The following is a 24037-nucleotide window of genomic DNA, read 5'->3' on the forward strand; positions in this document are numbered from 1 at the left end:
AGATTCTCTCTCTCCCTCTCCCTCTCCCTCCGCCCCTCCTGCAGATGCTCTCTGTCTCTAAAATAAATAAGTCTTAAAAAAGTAAAAATAAAAAATAAAATGATGCTTTGAGAAATAAAATTCAAGTTACTTTCTTCTAAAATTTTGTGTTGTTCAAGCCTTAAGATCATCTATGTTTTCAGTAGTTCTAGAATCTAAGTACTTTTTTCTGAAGGGACCATTTCTAACCCAATGCACATGGTCCCTTCAGGAGCCATCACTGTCATTAGATGCTTCCACATCCTGCCCTCTCTCACCAGCTCCCCCTTCTATCTTCTCCTCTACCTCCCAAGTGACTTGTACGTCCACTTTGATTCTTTGCCCCTGGAGCTACATATCTTTACAATTAGTTTAGGCTTCCTAAGACTTTTAGAGTTCTTTCCACAAGAGTCATCAGGATAGATGCTGACCACATGGTTATTTTCCGTAGAACATAATGAAGCATACATGTTCCCTCCTCACTACCTCCAGTCCTCTTCATTTCTGTAACAGTAGAAGTTTGTCTCTCACTATAGAGCAAAATTACTAGTGATCTATAGGACCCCAAGAGGACAAAGCGAAAGGAATTGGAAAGAAGGGAGCAGAAATGATCATGATTAGGCACCCAGCCTGCCTCAGTAGATGAGTTGAAAAATCCCTGTGATTTCATCCATCATTTCAGTCACTCTGTAAGATTTAGACTTGCTGGTTGATAGATGTGGAAATCGGGCTCAGAGGGCTTCCATGATTTGCCCACAGCTTGTGTTGGAGCTAAGATTTGAATCTAACCTCTGTAGCTCCAAGTTTTATGAGGAGTGTTCAGGTAGATTCTAGAATGATAGAATGGGTATCTGGGTAGCAAAAGGATGAAGTGAAGGCGTTAGCCTGTTGCGAGATTCAACCTTTGGCATGTTTCTCCTTCCCTGATTCCTGCCCCAAATGTAGACTATTTCTGCAAAATATGGATCCAGCCCTTTGTGATATTTTAATGAGAGGGTCTTCTACTAATGGGACATCTCTCTTTTGTCTTCCACAGCAATTTTGCAGGCAGTAATAGCTGGTGATCTTATGAAGGTAAGATATCTTCCTACCCAAACTTTTGGTGATTCTTTAAGAACTTTAACATCGTTTCTCACCAAATTTTCATGATCTCTCATATGTCATTTATCATCCCCTTGCCTGTGCTAGCTGACTTGAAAGGGGAAGGATGCTCTTTTGAGAACTGGGCAGAGAGGGCCAGAGAAGTCTTCACAGCATCTCTACATTTCCTAACAGCGAAGAATGTATGCAGGGGTACCATGCTGGTTGCCTCAACTAGTTAACATGGAACACACATTTCCTGGATGCAGTGTTCAGGGTGTCCGGAATCCCTGCTCTCTAGAAGCTGATATTTGACATTTAAAGGTTTCTTTTTAGATAGGTCTTGAAACGAGTGCATCTGTAAGAATTATCTGGACAACACCCAGAAATACATTCCCCAGGCCAGAGCTTACAGCTTCCAACATTATTACAGTTTTGTATGTTGAGAATAACAAGTAAGCAAAAGAACACACTCTGTCTCCCTCGAATACTTGAATTCAGGCTTATATTTTCTTAGTTCGGAGGGAAGGAAGTGGTCACTGCTGCCTCTAGAGGGAATGCAAATTCTGGAGTCAGAATGCCTGGCTTCAGATCTTGGCTCTGCCGTTCACTGTATGTGTGACCTTGTATAATCATTTAATTCTCCCTGTGCCTCAGTTTCTTCAGCTGTAAAATTGAATAATGGTGCCTCTTTCCTTTATTGTGAGGATCAAATGTAACAATACATGTAAAGCTCTTAAGACTTTTTATTATATAGAAGGGACTATAAAATCCTACCTAGTGGTGTTAGTCTGTGTTTTTTAAATAAACGTAGTGGAGATGCAAATATTTGTTATAAACTATAGTATAGTCCACGAGTATCCTAAAAGCTATATTTGGTCTCACATCATTTTCAGGCGTTGGGACCCATGACGGCCTGTATATCCCCGTATAACCCGCACTGGCATTGATCTGCTCTATAATATTGGCAACTGCATAGAGGCAGAGGCTCTTGCCTTACTCATGAGCCTGTGGAGTGTGGTGCTTGCAGACCAGGAAATCAAAACCCTTACAAGAGAGCTGAGAAGCACTGACCTTGCTTGCAATTTCCTTTGAAGCACATCTGTTGAATAAACTGAGAAACCGCTGTGCTGCAGTGTTAACAGGTTACTAATAGGAAACAAATGGCGAGAAGGTTGCAAGCATCTTGATAAACTGCCATCTTTAGACCCATAATCCTAGAAATGGTGCCTGTGGCAGTGTCTAGAGAAGAATGTTACGAGGAACTGTTACCCACAAAAGAAAAGTATTCCCCAAGCGGCGTACCTGGGAGTTTGATGCTGTTGTCCAGCCAGCAGTGGATTGAACCCATATTATCTTGTACTCCCCACAAGGCCTTGTATTAGACGCTTTGAGCAGTCTTACGATGGGATTCCTGCTTCTGCAGAGCTTCTAAGTCAAAAAATTTTGCAAACTGCTGTAAATTTGGAGTCTTTTTATTTCATTGTGTGTGTGCCTTTCATTTAAGTAGCATATTTTCAGGTCTCTGGGTATACAACCACACTTTTTTTTGTGCTTAATAGAGAATTATTTGAAATATGAGCAATTGCTATATTCAGTTGGTTATCTTATTACATTCTCTGTTATAATCATTTTCCTAAGTGCCTAAGAAATGACTAAACAGTGGAGCACCTGGGTGGCTCAGTCAGTCAAGCATACGCCTTCAGCTCAGCTCATGATGTCAGGGTCCCTGGATGGAGCCCCTGCATCAGGCTCTCTGCTTAGTGGGGAGTTGGCTTCTCCCTCTGTGCTCCCTTTCTCTCTCTCAAATAAGTAAATAAATAAAATCTTTTTTTGAAAAAGAAATTAAGTTTATTTATTGAGAGGTGAAATATAGTGACTTAGAGTTTTTCTTACACCTTTTTCTCTCTTTCCTTCCCAAGTCTTTCTTCCCCTTTCCTTTCCTTTTTTCTTCCTTCTTCTGGTTCTCTGTCCCACCCAGAAAGCATTATAAATACTAAATATTGCGTGTGTCTGTAAGAGAGAGAGCACACACCAGACAGCAGAGAACTGAAGACCCCAGGAAGCAGTCAGTGTCAAGGGGTATTGGGAGTGGCTTCTGTGCAACTGGGATGCGTCAGATACCTATGCACTGACTTAATGTCTGTACTGTCCAAAGACCCCACAGAAAGGCAACATCCCAGCACCTGATGGACTGAGTCTGTGCTAGTCCATCAAGCGCAAATCCTTTGTGGGTCTGCCTATAAAGAAAGGGAGTGTCATTGTAAGATTGTTATTGACCAGTACCGGAAATGCTTAGATTTTGGAGGGACTACTATTAGCTACCTCTTGCTGTCCTGTAGTTGAGGGATACAAGCCACCATATGTTCTTTACTTCCTTTCAACTCTTCTTTTTTGAACTATTTTCAAGGAAGTCTTCCCTGACTCCTTTTTTTTTCACTCTTTAATAGCCTCCTGTGTTCTTCTGCATTCCTATCTCTGTCTTCGACATCTGTCCTCCCCACAGACTGCAAGTTCTCGAGGCCAGTGGCATCTGGCACATGGCAGTTCCCTGGTTGGATCTGAGTGAAATTGTGAACTATGTTTACTTTATTTGACCTTAGGAGATGTTTACTTTTTTTTAAATATAATGTGCGATCTAACTTCTTGGTGATAGATACATTCCTTTTGCTTAGCACCTGCTGGGTTACTTTATTCTTCTTTGTCCTAAAACTACTTCTTAGAAGTTCCAGAAAGACTCTTTTTGTTCTGCTGTTCCACAGTTTGGAGAACAGGGACCCATTTCCACTTTCTGTAATGTTCAGTATTTCATGAAATGAGACTGCATCCTCATTTTGCCACATTATTCTCAGGCTGCAAAATCTGTTGGTGGTTTTCCAGTCTGTTCTCGTAATACAGGTGTTTTAGGTTTCTCCTGCAACATTCTCTGAATCCTTCTGGTTCTCCTCCCGTGGGTTGTCTCTAGCCTGATTGGGTATAGGTTGGATGATTAATGGAAGGCGTGCAGGCTGGGCTGCAGAGCTGGAGAAGAAAGAGGCCATACATGTGTGTGCTTGTGTATGCTGCATGCACGTGTGCCACCATCTCCCATGGGAAAATGGGAGGCAGCTTCTGTATTTGGTAGCTAGGTTCATTAGAGTTTGAAGAGAAACCCTAGGCTAGGAAAGGAGCTTAGCTACCAGACACCAAGCTATTCCTGTCTCCAGCCTTAATTACTATTTAACTCAAGAGAAAGCCAAGCCAACATAGGAAAGCATTTTTTTTTCCCCTCTTTGCTGCTCTCTTGGGACAGAGACCAGTGCCCAGAAAAGAAAAAGACATCAAACAGAAAAGAAATAACTAAGGCAGCACATTTTCAGTTTTGCTTGGCTGCTCGGTGCCCGCAGACCCTCTCTGGAGTGAGAGGAGACACTGGCCATCTCCTTGAGTGCTAACACAGACCAGGAGCGTTACTTCATCTCTTTGACTTTTCTGTGTCCTCTGAGGCCAGAAACATTTGTGGTTTGCTACATTACTCTTTTTTTATCACCGGTTAACTATTTCCCTGGTTCTGGACTCTGCTTGAGCTGCTTTTCCTATGTCTCTTTTTCAGCTAATGGAAAGCTATAAAAATGGAGGCAGTCTGCTGATCCAGGGGCCGGACCACTGCTCCCTCCTTCACCACGCAGCTAAAACTGGCCACGGGGAGATCGTAAAATATATTCTGGACCACGGTGAGTAGGCACAGTAAACCAAGGGTCACTTATCCAGGAAGTCACTGAATTTTCTAAGTTGACTTCAGGCTATCTTCAGAACGGTAGAAATGCTCCCCAATTTACAGCCGACACCCCCTTGCTTATGTGCGGCAGACAGAAGTGTTCCTCACCAGAACCAAACAACTCCTAGAAATAATTTTCATAGCAAGGTCTTTGCAGGATATTGTTGAGCTGATTGGTAAAAAAGACAAGAACAAATGCGTCCTTACAGAATATGCTGGATTGTTTGGGGGAAGAGCTTTACGTTGCCTGGTTGGGACCAGGTACCAAATCCATGTTCATCGCTGAGCATTCTGAGGATTACATGAACCTGTATTTTTCTAGCTCTTTGGCTTCTCTCTTTTTATTTTTGGTCTGAATGTCATTCATCATTTCAGTTTAAGCCATAGTTCATTCTCTTTGAAAACATCTGGTACTCTCATGTCTTCTGTACTTAGATGTTTGCTGGAAGTAGCACATACATGGAAGATGCAATGGTGGCATTATTCTCTCATGGCCCTTTAGAGGCATAAGCACATGGATGGATAACAAATCTTGACCAATACCTTCAACTTCCCATGTTTATAGTGTTTCTAGGATTTAAGAACAGGAGTAAAGGAAAAACTCTGCCTGGCTTGGCTCTTTTTGAGGGGGGGAGGATTGGAGCAGCCTCTAGCTCTGCTAGATGCAGGTATACAGAGATTCTAGAAGATACTCTATGAGCCCTAGCAGTGAGGCTATGAAATCCAGATTCAGGCTGTAAACAGTAAGCATATTAGTAGAGAGGTACATTCTTTTTTGCTCCGCTTTTTTTTTCTTTTTTTGAGAAAGAGAGAGAGCATGCACGCATGAGCAGAGGAGGAAGGGGTAGAGAGAGAGGGAGAGAGAATCATAAGCAGGCTCCACCCTCAGCACAGAGCCCAGTGTGGAGCTCAGTCTCACGACCCTGAGATCATAACCTGAGCTGAAATAAAGAGTCAGACGTTTAACCAACTGAGCCACCCAGGTGCCCTGCTCCTCTTTTTATTCAGTTCCACAAATGTGTCTTTTAGTCATTCAACAAGTATTTGTAGAGTGCCCAACAGTAACGACCTATTATAGACCAGTGTACACACACACACACAAACTACACACACAATACAGTCACTATTTTCAGGCAGTTGGAGGCTAAAAAATATATAATCATATGCAGAATTAAATTGAAAACACTTCTTTATAGATGTTTTAAGTCCTATTGTAAAGCCGCAGGTAGAAAACACAGCTACCATTTGTCACACACTTATTATACTTCAGATGCTTATACTAAACATCCTATCATTTAATCCTTACAAAGACCTTGTAAGGTAGATATTAGACTGTCAGTTACACTTGACTCACCTTGCTTTGACTTCAGTTCCTTCCCCCTGCGATGACTTTGCTTAAACCCTTGGCCGGAGTTACGAGGGAAAGAATGGTTTAAGGAAAGGAAAGCGTGTTAAAGCAGGCTAGTGATCATTTGACCATTTCTTTCCCCCTTGTAGGCTGGGCTGGACAGTTCCAAGTCTGTCTACCCTGGAAAGCCTAGGTGGTAAGCTGTATTCTTGGTGCTGTGTCTGGGGTATGCATCTTTTCATCTCCCATTCCCCTGCCCATTCTACCCACTGCAATAAAAGCACTTGGGGAAGGGGGGCAAGACTTAGCAATAGTGGCATAAGTTCTGCTTACCTCCTTCATGAAAAAAAAAAAAAAAAAAAGCATAGGTATTTTCTCTTTCCCACAGTGACTTCTCCAAAAGCTGGTGAGAGGTAAAACCAAATGTTAGAAAATAGTCCCAGAGACAACACATACAGTCACAGAGCTTTTATGATTATTTTTCTCTTAACTGAATAGATCTCAGGGCACCTGGGTGGCTCAGTTGATTAAGTAGCTGCCTTTGGCTCAAGTCACGATCCCAGAGTCCTAGAATAGAGGATGAAGTCGTGGTCATTGTCATCATCGTCAGGCTCCCTGCTCAGCAGGAAGTCTGCTTCTCTCTCCCTCTCTGCCTCCTCCCCCTGCCTGTGCTCTGTCTCTGTCTCTTGCTCTCTCTCAAATCAATAAATAAAATCTTAAAGAAAGAAAGAAAGATCTCAGGATTTCTACCATACAAAATGGAGATGAGCTTTAGCTATACATGTTGTCAGTTTATTCCTCTTTAGCTCCAGTTAAAGTACTCCTGATTGCTATCTTCTTGACCCTTCTCAATCACTTCTTCCTAGTTTGTCCTTTACCCAATGAGATTGAATGCTTGCTGGCATACTTTAAGTGGTTCAATACCCACAGATCCTCTCTCGAGTTAGGTGAGACACTGGCCATCTTTTTGAGTGCTAATGCAATTTAGGATCTCTCTCTCTCTCTTTCTCTTTTACCTCTCCTGAAGAGCTAGCATCTTCCCCTGCCCCCACATACACCCATAGTTCTGAAAACCTCTCTGTATCAGTTACCTATTGGTCTCATTTGATCTCACTCATGAGGCTGTAGGGAGCTGCAACTGTAATTGAGTCTGTATTGAAGACAGACTCCCCCACATATTTGGGGGTCTCAGCTAAGATGGCTGGAATGGCCAGCACACCTGAGCCTCTCTCTCTACCTGTTCTTTTATCCCAGGCTTCTTCACAGCATGATAGTCCTAGGGTTCCAGGAAAGTGAGGATAGAAGCTTCCAGATGTCCTTGAGGCCAGGCTGGAAAGTTCTGCATTATTTCTGTAGCATTCTGTTAGCTGAAATAGGTCACAGAGTTACCCCTAATGCAAGGGAGGGCAAAATGGCCCCCACCAACCCATGAAAGGAGCTGCAAATAGTCTGTGGCCAGATTTACCCTACCGCTCTCCCTTACTCTCTGTTTTCTTCAGTTGAAAATGATGAACTTACTTTCTCCATATCCTGAACTACTGTCTCACCTGGAAATCCCCTGGACCTCAGCTTCTACATTTTCCTTTGGTTCTGGGTCCTAAGGTTGATTAGCAACAATAATTCTTTTAATTTGCAGCTTCTGCAAAAACACCAGTTTCCCCCTTTTTAAGCATAAGTATGACCCATGCAATATTTGGGACATACTTATACTAAAAACAAAACCACAATGCCTCTCCTCAGTTGCATGTCCCAGGGGTATGAGTGATGATGAGGCATGAGATAACGTGAGTCTAAAATCATAGATTTAAAAAAATAATAATAAAAAAATAAAGCCATAGATTCTTCATCTCCCCACTACTCTTTCCATTGCCCTAAATAATAGTGCCTCTACAGGCTTGCAGTTTCTAACAGCTGCCCCCCACCCCCTATGGACTGGTGCACCCATACTTTGCCTGGCATGAAATCAAGCTGGTTTGTTAGTCTCTTAGTGCTGTAACCAAAGCCTGATGTTCCAATGCTAAACTCATTTCTCTTCCATCTCCAGCATCTCTGGCAAAGGTGAATCACACAATATAGCTCTCTATCAAAACCAAGGACACAAAGCAATCTGTTAATTTGGGGCGAGGAGGGTGTTTATTTTTCCAGCTTTCTGTGGGGATTAGATTTTATAAATTAGTTACTGTCATATTTATGATAATGAGAGAAATACTCACCTCTGCTTCCCTCACAGGCATGTAGTTCCCATGGTCACGGGAGGCATCTGATTCCCGCCCCACCTCATCAGAATCTCTCATACCTGGAGGAGAGACTGGAGTTATGAGGCACGCTCCATCTTTCTGTTTGAAAATAAAATCTTATTATGCTCTCCAGTCCAAGAATCACTGCAGTTTTGAGGGATGGCGATTTTTAACCTTTCAGCACTAGAGTCAAATAATGGAAACTGAATTGCAGTTGATGTTTTTATTGAAATTAGCATTTATCAACCTGATAGGCCCTGTCAATTTTAGCCTTAACGTAGACCCCACTATTCCGACATATTTAGGTATATGCAGGTAAGTCTTTTGACGTAGCCAGCCTAAGTCAGCAGCTTCCCCAAGAGCTAAGTGCATCTGCTTACCTGTTTTTATTATTGTTGTTTGTTTTAACATCTTTAGTCGCTGATAACAATTTCTATTAGCCTGTGCATGTTGAGATTGTAAACTACTTTTGTAAAAAAAAAAAAAAAAATTCTCTTTTTTAAATTATAGGAAACCCTGTAAATTGTAGTGTTTTTGAAGGCAGGGACAAGCACATGGGAAACATGACCCTTTCTCTGCTCTGTAGCAATCCTTTTAATGCAACCCCTGCTCAGTGAAATCATCCCTCCTAATTTCACGTGATGGAATCCCCTTGGTCTGACAAGGAAAATAGCCTTTTCCAAGAGGCCTCAGTGAGACTGGGAGTCAGGATGTACATCAGACCGTGGCAACATATTTATAAACCAGCATCAGATTTGTGGTCGACAGGTCTGATCAACATGAATTCGTGGAAATAGAAAATTATTAAAATTTTGCACTGTGCCAAAGATGGAGAGGGACATTCCTTCCAATTTCGAATGCTGCAAATCTTTTGAAGTTTTAGTTTATTTTTTTTAAATTTGGTTTAAGTCTTTCCTGGGGCTTCATATGATATAAATCATAAAACTTGTTCATAGACCTGACTGTAAAGATGCCGTCCTGACCAGGGTTCCCCAGAAATTGGTGGGCTCTCTCCAAGGTGCCTGAGAGGGAGCTGGCTTGTTTGCTTCTCGCATCCTTGCTCAGGTGGGAGCCTCTCTCTCCCCTCCTTGGCCTCTCTCCTCACTGGTTGTTTATGGTGAGCAGTGGTCCACAGTCAGGAGGGCAACCCCCCTACCCTGCCTACCCCCAACAGGAGCCTGAGACATTACTTGTTCTCCCAGACACTACATTCAGCAATGCATTTCTCTTCTAAGCACTCTTTGAAAGCCAGGCTGGGGGGCGAAGGGCAGGGGTATGGGGTACACTCTGAAAAGCCACAGGAGGCTTGCATTTTTTTTCTGTCCCGCATCTTCTTTGGGACTTTCTCTCAAACATACAACCTGCTGTTTTCCTTTATGCAAAACTGGAATTGGGGGCATTTGGAGGGTTGCAGGGAGAATGGAGGGGGAAGAGAGCTAAAATTCCATGGGGACACGGTGGAGAGGGAAGGACGCCGAGGGGTCCCAGCCAGGGTCCCCCAGAGGTTCCTGCTTTTCAGCTCCTTTCAACCATATATTCTACTCACTCCCTCCTCCCTCCTCATACCCCTCCGAGAGGCACTTTTGTGTTGTTTTAGTCTTTTACCACCCCGCACATTTTGCTCCTTTGTTTTTATTCTCCTCACTCCCACCCCTTTGCCCCCCTACCGTGGGTCCCGATAGAAATCTCACTCATGCATTTCCTTTTTGATTTCAATGGCTTATTTTGCCTTCTCTCTTTTTCTGTCTCTAGTCTTTCTTTTTTTTTACCCCCCTTTTTTCTGCCTCTGGTCCCCGAGAGAAACGACCACCATCCCGCTGGGACAGGATGACGGTGCTGTTAGAGTTCCCAGAGCCAACTCTCCCCACATCTGTGCAGCTTTTGTCCTGGAGCAGAGGAGGATTTGGAATGGTCTGCTGGCAGCGTCAGGGAGACTAATGGGAAATGAGGTCTGGGGAGAGAGAGGCCATGGAGAGGTGGAAGGAATAGCAAAGGGGATTTGGATGCCTTGGTGTGGGAAGCAAACTACAGGATGCACGTGACAAAAGACACATCATATATAATGCAAGGACAAAATCGATGATAGGGTTGTGCTCACAAGAGGCTGGGATGTCCAGTGGAAGAGCCAGTGGAATGAGCACCGAGCCGCAAACTTCCAGTTTGGAAGGCTTGACTACTTGGCCACACTGTTTCTCAAGGGGGGAGATTTGTGAAGTTTTGCTTCCTTTCACACTCCCTGGCTTTCACCTCTATTCTGAGGTGTATACCCTCTTCAAACATTTTCCCCCCTTATTTTTCAGGCCGTTTTCTATGTAGCAGTCTCTTGAATCCATGTGACATTTATGGATCTTTCTCTGAGAAAAGTTATGATACTGGCTGGGGTCCACATTGATTTTTAAATGTCTTCATTCATTCATTAAAGAAATGAATTCTGTCCCATGAACTTTTGAGAAAAAATATTATAGTAATAGCCACTGCTGACTAAATGCTTTGTATGTATTAATGTGTTTAATTCATAAAACAGCCCTACATACGTGAGTTCTCTTATCTCCATCTGAGAGGTGATGACAGCTGAAGCATAGTGAAGTTAGGTTCCTTGCCAAGACACGTACGTAGTATATGGTCTCTGCCCTCCATATTTCTAAAACCCCAGCAAGGGCAATGAAACATGGATAAAGAGCCACAGTGCAGGATCATTCAATATAAGTGTTGTCTGCAGGGTTCCAGGGACAACTGGTGCAGAGCTATGGAGGGGCAGCAATGGCTCATCTGCCCCCGAAAGTTTCATGGACAAACATGAACACACGTGTGCCTTCAATTGGGATTTAATAGTTGTTTTCCGGCGCAGGTCACTTGTAAGATTGGGTGTGGACATTGTAGTAAACTCTAGGAGGGACAGAGAACCGAGACTTCCTTTTATATTCAGGGAATTATTGTGAGTTCACTGCTAACATGTTCATAGTATTCCTTCGACTTCCCCAGGGCAGATGGCATGATCTCCACAATCAGACCATACGTATACCTAACATACACAGGAAGCCCTAGGTCCAAATGTTCACCATTGACATAAATTGAAAGAATTCCATCATCTTTTCCTTCTTGTGTCTCTTATCAGTGCTCTCTCTTATCAGTGACACTCAAATTAACTTTCCAAAAGTCATAGATGCCATTTTTAAAAGTACTTTTTCTTTTGAACAGAATTTTTGAGGTCTGTGTAGATCATTTTTTGTTTCTCTGGCCATGTCCTCTTCTCTGAATCTTACACCAATGCTGCTAACCTGTGCAGGGCATCACTCACCAGCACAATATACAACCCAAGGGGCTCCCAGCAGGTCATTGGAAGCACACACAGCGAGGGAAACTCCAGCCTGTTCAGAGGCTGCCCCTCCCCCACCGACCTCTGCTTATTTCCTCCTCTGCATCCCCCTTCTTGCTAGCATTATGCAAACACAGTTATTTTAAAGCAGGTTAAAACATTATTAGAAAATGTAGCCGTACTATTAAAAATAGCTCCCTACTCCCGCCTCTCATCAGTTTGCTGCCTCCCTTCGCTCTTTGGCGATTTGCCTGACGCTGTTCAAAATGTTCTGCTCCTTTGTGATTATTATGTATTGATGGGAAGAGGAGGAAAGTTTGGGTTAATTAAGTCCATCATTCCGGGGCCCATTCCATTCCTGAAACCTGTAATTGGAGTTTCGTTAGATTTTAATTAAGAGCAAAAGTATCTCATTTTAGGAGCAGCACCTCTCCCTCTCACCTCTGCCAGCTGCCAAGGATGAAAAGGAGAGAAGGGGGGTGTGATAAGCAGCTATAGGCATGCCTGACTCATATGCTGGATAATCAGCTCTGCAATTATCCTGGGTTGGCTGCATTTATGGTGATTCTTTAAGAAATTCGAGGAGCAGTGTCCCTTCTCTTCCTTGTCCTCGCTTTCAGAGTGTCCAACAATTGCCATTTTAGCTCAGATTTAGCTGGTTCCACAGCCTCTCACTTACGTGGTAGTGTGGCCTCTGGAGTCAATGGGCCAAGGGAGAAAGGGCTTGAGGCTTCTGGTGCCTGAATAGGCATGCACTTAGCAGTGAATGGTGGGAACAGAGCTCCTGCCCATGGGGCTGGGTTGCTCCTATTCATGGAATTCCTTTCCAGATGAATGGCTCCAAAGGTTCTCTGAAGGTGGCAGGCACTTTCTGTGAGGACCATAGGACCCTGTAAGCCTTCTTATTCCTGACCTTGTGGAGAATGCCCTGCTAGTGGTTGAGGGGGTCTGGAGTTACTGGTTCTCAGGACATTGAATTTGAGTCAACAAGTGGCTTCAGAAGTAAATGGAGGTAAATGCAGATCCTGGTATATTTCCTTCCTCCACAGATGCTTCACATCTCCACTTAGTGTAACCTGCTGGATTATGTCAGAAAGTAGGACACTTCATATCTAGACTTCAGACATTGCCTGTATCTTGCCAGCTCCCATTTTAAGCACACAACTTATATTAGTTTGTGAAATCTCACAACAATTCTGTGAGAGAGATATCAGTCTTTCGTTATGAATGTGGCTGAGAGATTAGGAACTGAGAGATTAAATGAACTTGCCCGAGATGCAGTAAGTGGCAGGTAGAGCCAGAATTTTGAAGCAAGCAGGTTCGTCTCTAGACCCCATCACTGCACTATACTGCCTTGCACTTCTCTGGGTGTGTGTGGTGCGAATTATTGTTCCTGTTTCCTCAGAACGCCAAGACTGAGGAACAAAAATAAATGAATGAAGTCTTTGTTGAATCTTTCATGTAGGATAGTGCTAGAAAAATAATAAATGAAAAATAATAAATATTCTTACATGGCAGGGATTTAGAATAATTCATTTAGGAAGAGAAGTCATATGACTGAAAAGCAAATACATAGTACAAGAGTGGAGCCAAGTCAATGTTACAGGAGTTCAAAGATAGATTCTTTCTGTCAAAGCTGGTCTTTTCAGAAGACCTTGTCACAGACTGGGCTTTATGGAATGAGTAAGATTTAGGTATGTGGCTAGAAAAGGGAAGGCTGTTCTGGATTGGGAGAGTGGTGGGAACAAGCTCTGTGAGTTGAGAGGGGCTGAGAGAGGGGGATGATGGCACAGTTACCAGTTTAGGTAATATGAAAAAAATGGAACCTGGAACAATTGAGAAAGGGTAGTTCCAGGTGAAAGACTGCCAACTTTCATGTTTAAATACTTGGGAGCAAGCAATGTGTTGAATTAGAAACCTAGAAATCTGAATGATAAGAGAACTTTTCATTTTTCTTAGTAACTGTTTCTGCATGCTAATTATGCCATAGGCAGAGACCAATTAGGAAGCCTATTTATCAAACAGGAGAAAGAGAAGAGGTGAATAGGGCAGGAGGTACAAAGGAAGATTCACAGGACCTACGTGGCTGTAGATGTGAAAGAGGAGGCAGCTCTTGGATGACCATGAGGATTGTGAAAATCCTTCTTGGCCTGTGACTTTCATGGTCAGGGAGTTCTAACCTCTTCCCTTCTTTTTATGTAATAAGCAATCATATAAGCAAATTTTCAACGATAATGATATTCAACAATATAGCGACCAGATCAACAGGATTATATTTCTAAAGACTAAAATGCTCAATACCTAGAACTGTGTTTGGTGCATCTAAGCACATTTATTCATTAATTCAACAAAACATTTAAGCATCTGCTTGGTACCAGGCTCTATGTCAGGTACCAAGGAAGGACGGAGTGGTGGACAAGGCATAGGCCACAGCTTCGAGGGGTTTACTAGAATCTAGTTGTGGAGAGAGACTAGTGGTTTTTTTATGGTTTAAATGTCATGATTGTTAAAATGATTACCTATTCCCACCTATCTGGGACAATCTCAATTTGGATAATAAATTATATATATTACCTTCCCAATTTTATGACATAGGGTTACGGCACAAAGTGAGGGGCACATAGATGGAACATTGGATGCAGTATTTGGAGGGAGGGTTGTGGAGGGCTTTATGGAAATTGTGTCTCAGCTGATACCTGCAGACCAATTAGAGTATAGAAGGGTTGGGAAGGGAAGCAGTGGTGAAGAAGGTGGAAAGGTGATCATTCCAAGGATTGTTTGCAGATTGAATTAATTAATTGGTGATCAAATAGAATGTTGTCAGTGCAAAAACTCTCCAAACATGTCACTTCCTAAGGAAGCATCTATAATCATTTGGTGTTTATGCATGACATTCCTTCCAGATCTTAGAAGGGAAATTTTATGAAAAATGTAATTTTTCTCTGTTTCTAAAATACAGAAATTAGACGGGATTATATCTGTGGTATCTTGTAGCTTTAAAATTATACTATATAAAACCCCATCTCAACCTGCCACTGGGGAGTTATAAACAATCCTTAAAGCCTACTGAAGTGTCCCATTTCTCCAAGGTAACCACTTAGCTATTTATCACTTATTCTATTCCAGTTAATTTTATTTCTTCTACTTGATTGAAGGTTGCTTTAAAGGTATGGGCTATATCATTCCACGCATATGGGCTGGTGGTGGTTGGTGAGTGGGGGGCAGAGAAATCCTTTCTTTTCCCTATCAGCAAATGACTCCTTTTTCAGCTTTCCAAGGTATTTTAATTCTGTGACTATAATTTTTTGTTAAATGGTTAGTTTTTTAACTTAGTTTTGATGGGCATCTTGCTTTCCCCTTATTTAGGACCTTCTGAGTTATTGGATATGGCAGACAGTGAAACGTGAGTATTGCCTCTTGTCACATAGTCTAGATTATTTTCTTTAGTACATATCTAGGAGAAGAATGTAGTCTATAGAGCATGTAATAGATAATTTAAATGTCAGTGATAAGAACTTCACTTTCAATTGTATTTACAACTGTGCAGGGCTAATCTAAATCAAAAATTACACAATAAAAATTAATGACAGGAATCATAATGATTAACATGCACAGCCATTGCTCTTCATCATTTAGAGCTTCCTACAGGCAAGGGAGTTCTGCACTGGTGCCTCTTGGACTACTGAGAACTCTAAATAAGTACATTCACCTTTTTTATTTACTCTTTCTCAACTGGGGTTTGTGAGAAAATTAAATCCTAATGCCCTATGGCATCCTTTGTTAGCAATGAAACCCCTCTCCTGGCTCTAGAATGGAGCAAGTTCTATACAACCACTGGAGAATTAAGAATATAGTCATTCCGATCATTTTTATGTTCTGTGGTCCAAATGAAAGACTCCAGTTGAGAAAGTCCTCCTCTCTGGTGTGGTCCCCAAACTGATAATGTTTGTTTTCAACTTTTCCAATCCTAGGGCAGTCAGATAGCTACTACTCCCCAAGTAGGAACAAAGAAAGGCTAAACATCTAACCCTGAAAGCCCCATAGAAGCACTATAAAACTTCAAAGAAATTTGAAGAGAGATAAAGGAAGGGGAGCAGCTAAGTAGGTCTGGAGGAGGAAAAGTAGGAATGAATAGAATGGCAGATGAGTGGGAAGGGTATAGTTCCATACTTATGACTTCCTGGACATGGAGGAAACACTCCTTTGTGCCATAGAGTTTGTCCACATACCACATCCTAATGGCAAGGTGAACACTTACCTGAATGGAAATGTCGCCTCCCCTATGCTGCCTGTTAGAGGGGTGGAAATAGCTACTCGGCTTTGCTCTCTTCCTACACCGAGAGGCTGGCCTTGGGCCTATGGCCAACATGGGAGAGCTCATGTTCCCAACTCTCCCAGATGTCCTGTATGGCTCCCCACATCCTCCCACCCACCATTCACATGAAATCAGTAGGTAGGGCAGCTTGTGTTGACCTGGTCCTTCGAAGTTGAATCCCCCGAGATACTCTACCAAGGGCACAATGGTGGTCTGCCAAGCATAGTGGGAAGTATCTGAAGGGATGGTGGTTTTCCATCACTGCCCCGTGTGTGCTTTATCTGGTTCCCCCATGTTCTGCCCAGATGCATCCACAGAGAAAATTGTTTGACGGTGCTCAGATGCGTCTATACACATCCGTCTGTTGAATAGTGCCATTCAGTATGACCTAAACCAGAGGTTATGGGTGAAAACAAGTCGCTCAGCCTAGTTAACACTGTGGAGGAAAGAGACTGGAATCAGAAATTATGGTTCGTTGATGACTAACTGAAGGCATGTTTAGACACCCCCTCATCCACCTCCCCAGAATGTGCCCCCCAGCCATGGTCTCAGCTGTGCAAGGAGTGCAAGGAGGCGCAGGAGCACAGAGCCTCAGCAGCAGGGATGGGAAGCTACCCTCACCCCCTCCCTGCTGCCTCTACCCCCACCCCCATCCCCAGTCCCTTTATGGGTGGTTTCCCATTTCCTCTTTGATTTAGGGGTGAGACCGCACTGCACAAGGCTGCCTGCCAGCGGAACCGGGCTGTGTGCCAGCTTCTGGTGGATGCGGGAGCATCTCTGAGAAAGACGGACTCCAAGGTAACTTGATGAGTGAGTGCAAACATCCTCCCGCTGGGCAGGATCACCGGCACTGTTGCCTTCACTTGTGCGCATAGCAAAGGCGCCCTTTCTTGCTTATGGAAGTGCCTGGGGCTTTGGAAAAAGGAGGAAAAAATAAAGTGCTTCATTTAGAGAAACTGTAGTTTAAATGTATAAGCACAAAGGGAAGGGTGTGTGCTTGCCTATGGGACTTTATAAAGTTCTGAATGTCCTGGCCTTGGGATTTTGGGGTCGTCTTGCTGAAGGCCAGCAGCCAAGGCCCGGGGACATGAGGTTCCAAAGCCTGAGGAGAGGGGCGAAAGACGTTGTCCTGCTACTGAGAGCCTCTTTGGACTATCTCCTTCAGCTACTTTACCTAGGGTAGCTTAAAAATCTATGATTTATGATGGCCCCATGTACAGGTGCCCAGGTGATTGGTAATCACCGTCAGGATGGTCAGCCCTGACTTCAAGAGGGTTGCAATCTTAAATCTGGCACATTTGTGTTGGCTTTCTATTTTTAAAAGTTTCTTCCTATTTATTTTCTTATACTTTTTTCCTAAAATCTAACCCCTGAAGTTAGGGTGGGAATTGCTCTTATCAGTGCAAGAACTGAAACCAAAAGAAAGTTCTATGCCCTGAGACCATAGGTGAGCCCAAATCCAAATCCAGTTCTCTTGACACCCAGCCCAGTGTTGTTTGAGCAGATCCCTTCTCATTTGGTGATGGAATACCCCACTGGATCCAACAGGATGAAGTATGGTAACAAAGTAACCAAGTCGTGTTTTTTTCCTATGGTTTGTATAATGTTTTTGCCTTACAGCGGTACCTATGGCTTCGTGTGGTTGGTTACCCTGCAGCTAAAGGCATGTAAATCTGGATTTAAAGTATGTTAACGTCTTAAGGAGGGGGCAGGGAGGGATCCCTGGGTGGCCCAGCGGTTTGGTGCCTGCCTTTGGCCCAGGGCGCGATCCTGGAGACCCGGGATCGAATCCCACGTCAGGCTCCCGGTGCATGGAGCCTGCTTCTCCCTCTGCCTGTGTCTCTGCCTCTCTCTCTCTCTCTGTGACTATCATAAATAAAAAAATAATAATAATAAAAAATAAAATTAAAAAAAAAAAGGAGGGGGCAGGGAGGCCAGAAACTGATAGTGGGACATATAAAAATGACCCACTAAAATGCCTTGACCAGAAAAATGCCAACAGGTAGAGAGGTAAGGCGTCAGGAGAAACTCGGTTCAGGAGACCTGAGGTCAAGGTACACCGCAAGTCATTCATTTACTGAGAGCACCAAGGGAAGGGCAGAAAGCTGGAGCTGAGCAGGTGGTGTAGCTGGAGCCGCAGCCCAGGAGAAGGGGGTGGGGGTGGGGAGACAGCGTCTACAGAAGACAGAGCCGCAGAGGAGCCTGATGAGCTCTGAGAAACCACCCTGGGTTGACCCTAAAAAAGGGAAGACTGTTGAACTGTAAAAATTGATTGAGAAACACAAACCATGTAGGCGGGAAAGGGGGGGGGGGCACGATTTCAGGTAGGGTTGCCTTTGCTGGGGCCAACCACACAACAGCGTGGCAATTGCCTATTTACACACAAAGGGCTACTCCTACACTCAACTCAGAAAATAAAAAGAAAAGGAGGAGCAACGTGAAAGAGACAAACAAAAGACTAGTCTGGAGACCCGGCTCAGGGGCAGATTGCTCTTTTTTATCTTTGAAGTTTCTAAATCAGATAAATAGGCTGGACATTCCTTGAGATTGCTTCCTTTTTGGTGTTATGTGTGTGCCTGCTTTTTTTCAAAACACAGTTTCATTATATTTATGATTATAAATATAGGGCGTTCTTATATAAAAAACTCTAGCCAAAAAAAAAAAAAAACTCTAGCAATGCAAAGAATATGTAAAAGGATAAAAATCACTAGAAATCTCACACCCTAGACCTATGTACTATTAAAAGTTTAATGATCTCTCTTCACATGTAGGTATACCTGTTTTTCTCCCTCATTTTTTTTTTTTTTTAAGCCGGTGAAGTCATACTATTCATACTGTTAGTAGAAAGCTTATTTTCACCCAACATTGTGTTCTAGAGGTCTCACTGTATGACATGCTTTATCCTTTTGGGAGATCTGTTAATTTTTTCTATTTTGGAATTTTATGCTAGGTTAAAGCAGAACATGATAATTATAACTGGATCTTTTCATTTATATATATATATATATATATATATATATATATATATATATATATATTTTTTTTTTTTTTTTTTTTGTGAGAAGTAGTATCTTGACAATTTCTCCTGCTAGAAAACAGTTTCTTTAGTATCAACTCAAGAGCCACCCCAGTCTCCCTTTCTGAATACTTGGAAGCTAGTAATTCCAACCTCATTAATAATATTGAAGACCCGTATAAGTCTATTTATACTGTAAATAAGTTGGAAAAAATATTAAAAGAGCTTTAAGCTAGTGATTAAATATTAAATCCCAGCAAAGTATGTATAAGTAAAATTTTAGAAAGAATCAAGAGCCCCTGTTACTTTCCTTTCATCCTCTCCCCACGTATCTTTGTAGGCTAGTGGAAGCAGGCTTAATTGAGCTTGATACTCTCCATTGCAGTGACTTAAATGGAAGCTGAGAAGCCTTCAATCATTTTTGTAATACTTGTGTGCATTTATACTTGGAGCTGTTTCTTTGGTACAATGACCATGCTTCCACCTTTTTTAACTTAATATCACTTTTATTTTTTATTTTTTAATTTTTTAATATCACTTTTTAAAATAGTTTTACCTGTATCTTTATCATAGAACAAAAATTAAAAGTTTCAAGGAGTGTTAAGTTATATCTATATGCATTCAAAAGAATGAAGACCTTCCTTCCTTCTACTACTGAATTCTCTTCATTGACCTTCTTCCAAAAATATCATGTGTGTGTATAAATATACATACGGCCTTATGGCAGTCTGCAAGAAATGATATGATCATTTAAGATGATGTAGAAGAACATTGAATGACATAAAAGTCATATATTTGATATTTGTGATATATTTGATATAGTAAGTGAAAAAGTGTGTTATATAACAGTATGTAAACAGAGTATGTTTTTTTAACTTTTTTTTTTTTTTTGAGAGAGAGAGCACAAGCAGGGGAGGGGCAGGGGGAGAGGGAGAGAGAGAATCTTAAGCAGACTCCACACTTAGCATGGAGCCTGATGCGGGGATTGATTTCATGACCCTGTGATCATGACCTGAGCTGAAATCAAAAGTCAGACTACTTAACTGACTGAGCCGTCCAGGTGCCCCATAGTATGGTTTCATTTTTACAAAAAATAGTTATGTGTAGAACTATAGAAAAAGACAAAATAGCTACTCCGTGGAAGGTTAACAGCAGTTATCTTAGTGTAGTGTAGGAATTATTGGCGATTTTTATTTTCTTCCTTATGCTTTTGTGCTTTTCCCTGTTTATTTAATCAACATCCATCACTTTTATAGTCAGAAATTAAAGCACTTTTTGGAGAGATGAGATGGTTCTGAATTTGGAGAATTTAACTGAAGACTTTGAAATCAGCAAAGAAACATCTTTAGATCATTTACAACCATCTGGTCCTCTCATTTTCTGCTTGCTGCCTCCCAGAGTTTAGGATAATAGGAAGAGTCCAGCATCAGAAGTCCGTATGCCAACTTCCTACTTTTTTATTCAGTGATTTCTATTCCTCTTCTCCTGGAAAGAATCTGGGTTCAAAACTCACTTTACCACACTGTTTCCTGCTGTGGACTCAGTTACTCTGAACTCCTGTATCCTTGGATCTAAGCCCCACCTGTTAAGTGATTATGTCTTTCTCTTGAACTTACCTAACTCACATGTTTAATGTGACAATAGATTTGAAAGTGTCTTGTGGACTTTAAAACCACAAGCATGGAAAAATCCTTTAGTGAGTAATCTTTGAATACCTCTGTACCTCTTTTTTTTTTTAATCTCATTCCAAGTATTTGTGTCTCCTTCCTTCCCACTGTTACCTATAGGGTAAGACCCCTCAAGACAGAGCACAGCAAGCTGGAGACCCAGATTTGGCTGCTTACCTAGAAAGCTGCCAGAACTATAAGATCATTGGCCATGAGGACCTGGAAACTGCTGTTTGACCCTGGTAGATCACAAAGAGAACCTGCGCAAGTGTATCACCTGTGCCCTCCCGGCGATTGGGCAGCTCCCCTGGAAGAAGCTGATGGAATCCATAAATCTGTCTCTCTCTGCAAGAATCTGATACCATGCCACCAGTTGTTAAGGGCTACCAAGATGTACAACAGAACATGGTAGCCTACTGAGGAAGGGGCAGGATACCTGGAGATTTGTGGAATACCCAATTCCACAAAATTTGATCCTCATTGCTTCCAGCAAGTAGCATGAACTTCTGTGTTCACCTGTATAATTTATTTTCAAGATTCAAAGGATGTTCGTATAAATGGCACCGCTCCCTCCTCCCCCAATGCATTTCCTGAGTCCTCTGTACCACACAATTCTACTGTAACTACCCATCATTCAAAAAATATGATCTGCTTTCTTTATGTTCAGTCTTTGAAGATCACAAGACTGTCAGAAAGTCTATGAAAACCCTCTGGATGTCCTGCAGAAACACAACTGTAAAGCTGCTTCCATTTCCAAGACAAAATATACCAAGATGATTAGTGACCTTTTGCATGTTTCCCCTCCCTCTCCAATCCCTTGTCATTATGTAGGAGCTGGGACGTGCCACATGGATGATGTCAATTTGTGCGCTATATATCTGAGGTTTGGTAAGGTGGCATGGGAGGGCATTCAGGGGCCGGCCCTGGCCGCGGGGCTGTTGCTGATAGCCATGAAAGACTGGTTCAGCTTGGGCTGTTTGCACAGCCCCATACTGCCTACGTGTAGCCATCTTTGCCTTTTGCTGCAATAGAGACGAGCAAAGGGTTCAACAAAGGCCCACGGCCAGTTTGCAGAACCACTGGATTTTAAGTGCAGTTGAAGTTGCTGAGCAGAAAACCATGTGTGGGGACTGCGATTACAGGAAATGGAGCACTGTGACAGCCTCTACTTCTAGACTTTCTTGAGTGATAATAGAAAGCAGGCTAATTGACTTGAAATAAAACAGCCAATGCAAAAGTAGCAGCATCTGTCAAAATAACTCACTTACGCAAGAAAACAGTCACTGGCATGTTGCACAGAAACTAATAAGTATAGACTCTTGGGTTACTGTGGTGAGAGGGGGCCCATTTTAGGTTCTCTTTCTAAGTTTTTGGTTCTCATCACCCCAAGTAAGCCTTGTCCCAAGGACAAAGCCTTGTTTTATGAGTTCCACTGCCAGATTTCCAGGATGGCTGGATCTTTCTGATGGATGCCTCACCTTTTACTTGTCAGGTCCCAAGGTCATACCCGAAAGCACTATAACCCCATTTCTTATGTACAGGGTAGTCTAACACATTCTTTTCTCTGTTTTTTCCCTACCAGAAAATTCTTAGTACAAATTGCTGTGGGAGCCTAGCTAGAAATGTGTCTCTGGCGTTGGAATTACAACTTCGAATCTTGCCACAGATCAGTTGGTACCTACAGGTCCCTCTATCAGGGATTCTGTGATAACTACAATAGCAGGAGGAAAAGCCTCCTAACTTTCAGTGAGGAGGTCTACTTGCCTTGGGTATAAAACAGAAATGAAAGTGGGTAAAGGGTTGTCTCAGACTAAAACTGATGTCTTCTGAGCTTTCTTCCATTTTGCTCTTAGACACAGGCAAAGTGCTTCCCTAGTGTCTCTGCATGTGAACATATAAATGATCTTTTTTCTACATTTACTTTAAAGGTCCATTGGTGACACATTGCTTATCGGAACCACATTTTGGTCACATATCATTTTGAAAGGACAGATATGAATGCTGTATTAAGCAGGAGAAACTTCTCAGTGGACGAGGATGAAGTATCTCTTTAGTCAATTCAAAATCAAATTGTTAGTGTTATTTCCAGCTGTAGGAGAACAGGTTGGTTATGAGTAATCTATTTCTATATATCAGTCTTAGAAATGGAATTATCTGTTGGGTTTTATGGTGAGGTAAGGAGGACAGCAGTAGATTGTTTCCAGAAGCTGGAAAAAAATATGTTACAGGAGAATTTAATCACTGAGCTTCATCTGGGAGTTTTTCAGTTGGTGGGACTGTCAAAGAGATGTTGTGAGGACAGAAATATAATCCTTAAAACAGACTGAAATCTGGCTTCGAATGGTGCCTTCCATTCCCTAGACTGAGCCAAACAGTTGGCCACATGGTCGGTTACACAGCTGCCATTTCTGGGATGTAGGACTATTTTCACCAACTACCATCTCATATTTCGTTGTGATGCTTCAAAGCAGCCCAGAGAAAATTTAGGGTATAGATGGCTATGGGCCAATTCAAATAGGTCCAACTGAAGTCACAAGTAAATTCCTGGTATGAAAATTGATAAGATAATGACTACTGTAGGGTTCTCGTACATTTGGAAATCATTCCAAGCCAAAAAAAAAAAAAAAAAAGGAAAAAGAAAGTTCTACATTATTGATGGGAAACTATGTACAACCAAGGCAAATATCCCTTTGAAGAAGTGAACAACCCTCTGGACTTGGGTTTTCCAAGAAAAGAATATAAAAAATGAGCAGAACAGTTACATATTTAATGGATTCAATATTAAACCTACCTCCTGTAGCATTTTTTTTTAAATTGATCACTGCATGTAACAATCTTGGGCTTCAGAAAGAACTGAGGCCATATGCTCCAGGAGTTTCCAGCTCAGCTCAAGTATATAGTATCCCCTTTAATGGGCTATCAGAAAGCGTAGAAGCAAATGATCTGGCCCTGGCCTGTAGACCCATATCCATTTAATTTAAAAGACATAAAACTGTACACTTATAAAAATACAATTTTCTACAAAACCTCCTGAGGCGGTATTGGAGAGAGGCTGGCTTAGCTGCCATTCCTCCGTGTTTGGCTCAGAAGAGCCCCTTACATGGCAGTGCTATCTACTCTTGGATTCCATATGTAGGTTAGGTTGACAGGGAGGGGGGTAAGGAATGGAGAATTATTACAAGACAACATAGAACCTTAAAGGTAGTCATTTTTGGAGCCATATATTCCAGTAGTACACATTTAATGAAATAGGAGCCAGTTAAGCTGTGCTATATCACATTCA

At 42.2% G+C, this 24037-nt stretch overlaps 1 protein-coding gene across 1 annotated transcript in view; it reads left to right on the forward strand.

The window, feature by feature from the left end:
- The window catches only part of DGKI (diacylglycerol kinase iota), a 420356-nt gene extending 398317 nt beyond the window's left edge, over positions 1-22039 (forward strand). Inside the window, 5 exon segments of the mRNA XM_055335472.1 lie at positions 1055-1092; positions 4691-4811; positions 15123-15159; positions 16770-16869; positions 20875-22039. Coding sequence (XP_055191447.1) covers positions 1055-1092; positions 4691-4811; positions 15123-15159; positions 16770-16869; positions 20875-20991 — 413 coding nt within the window. The 3' untranslated portion in view covers positions 20992-22039.
- Positions 22040-24037: the final 1998 nt, after the last annotated feature.

Source organism: Nyctereutes procyonoides, unplaced genomic scaffold (genome assembly GCF_905146905.1).
Source record: "Nyctereutes procyonoides isolate TBG_1078 unplaced genomic scaffold, NYPRO_anot_genome, whole genome shotgun sequence".
Classification (NCBI taxonomy): domain Eukaryota; kingdom Metazoa; phylum Chordata; class Mammalia; order Carnivora; family Canidae; genus Nyctereutes; species Nyctereutes procyonoides.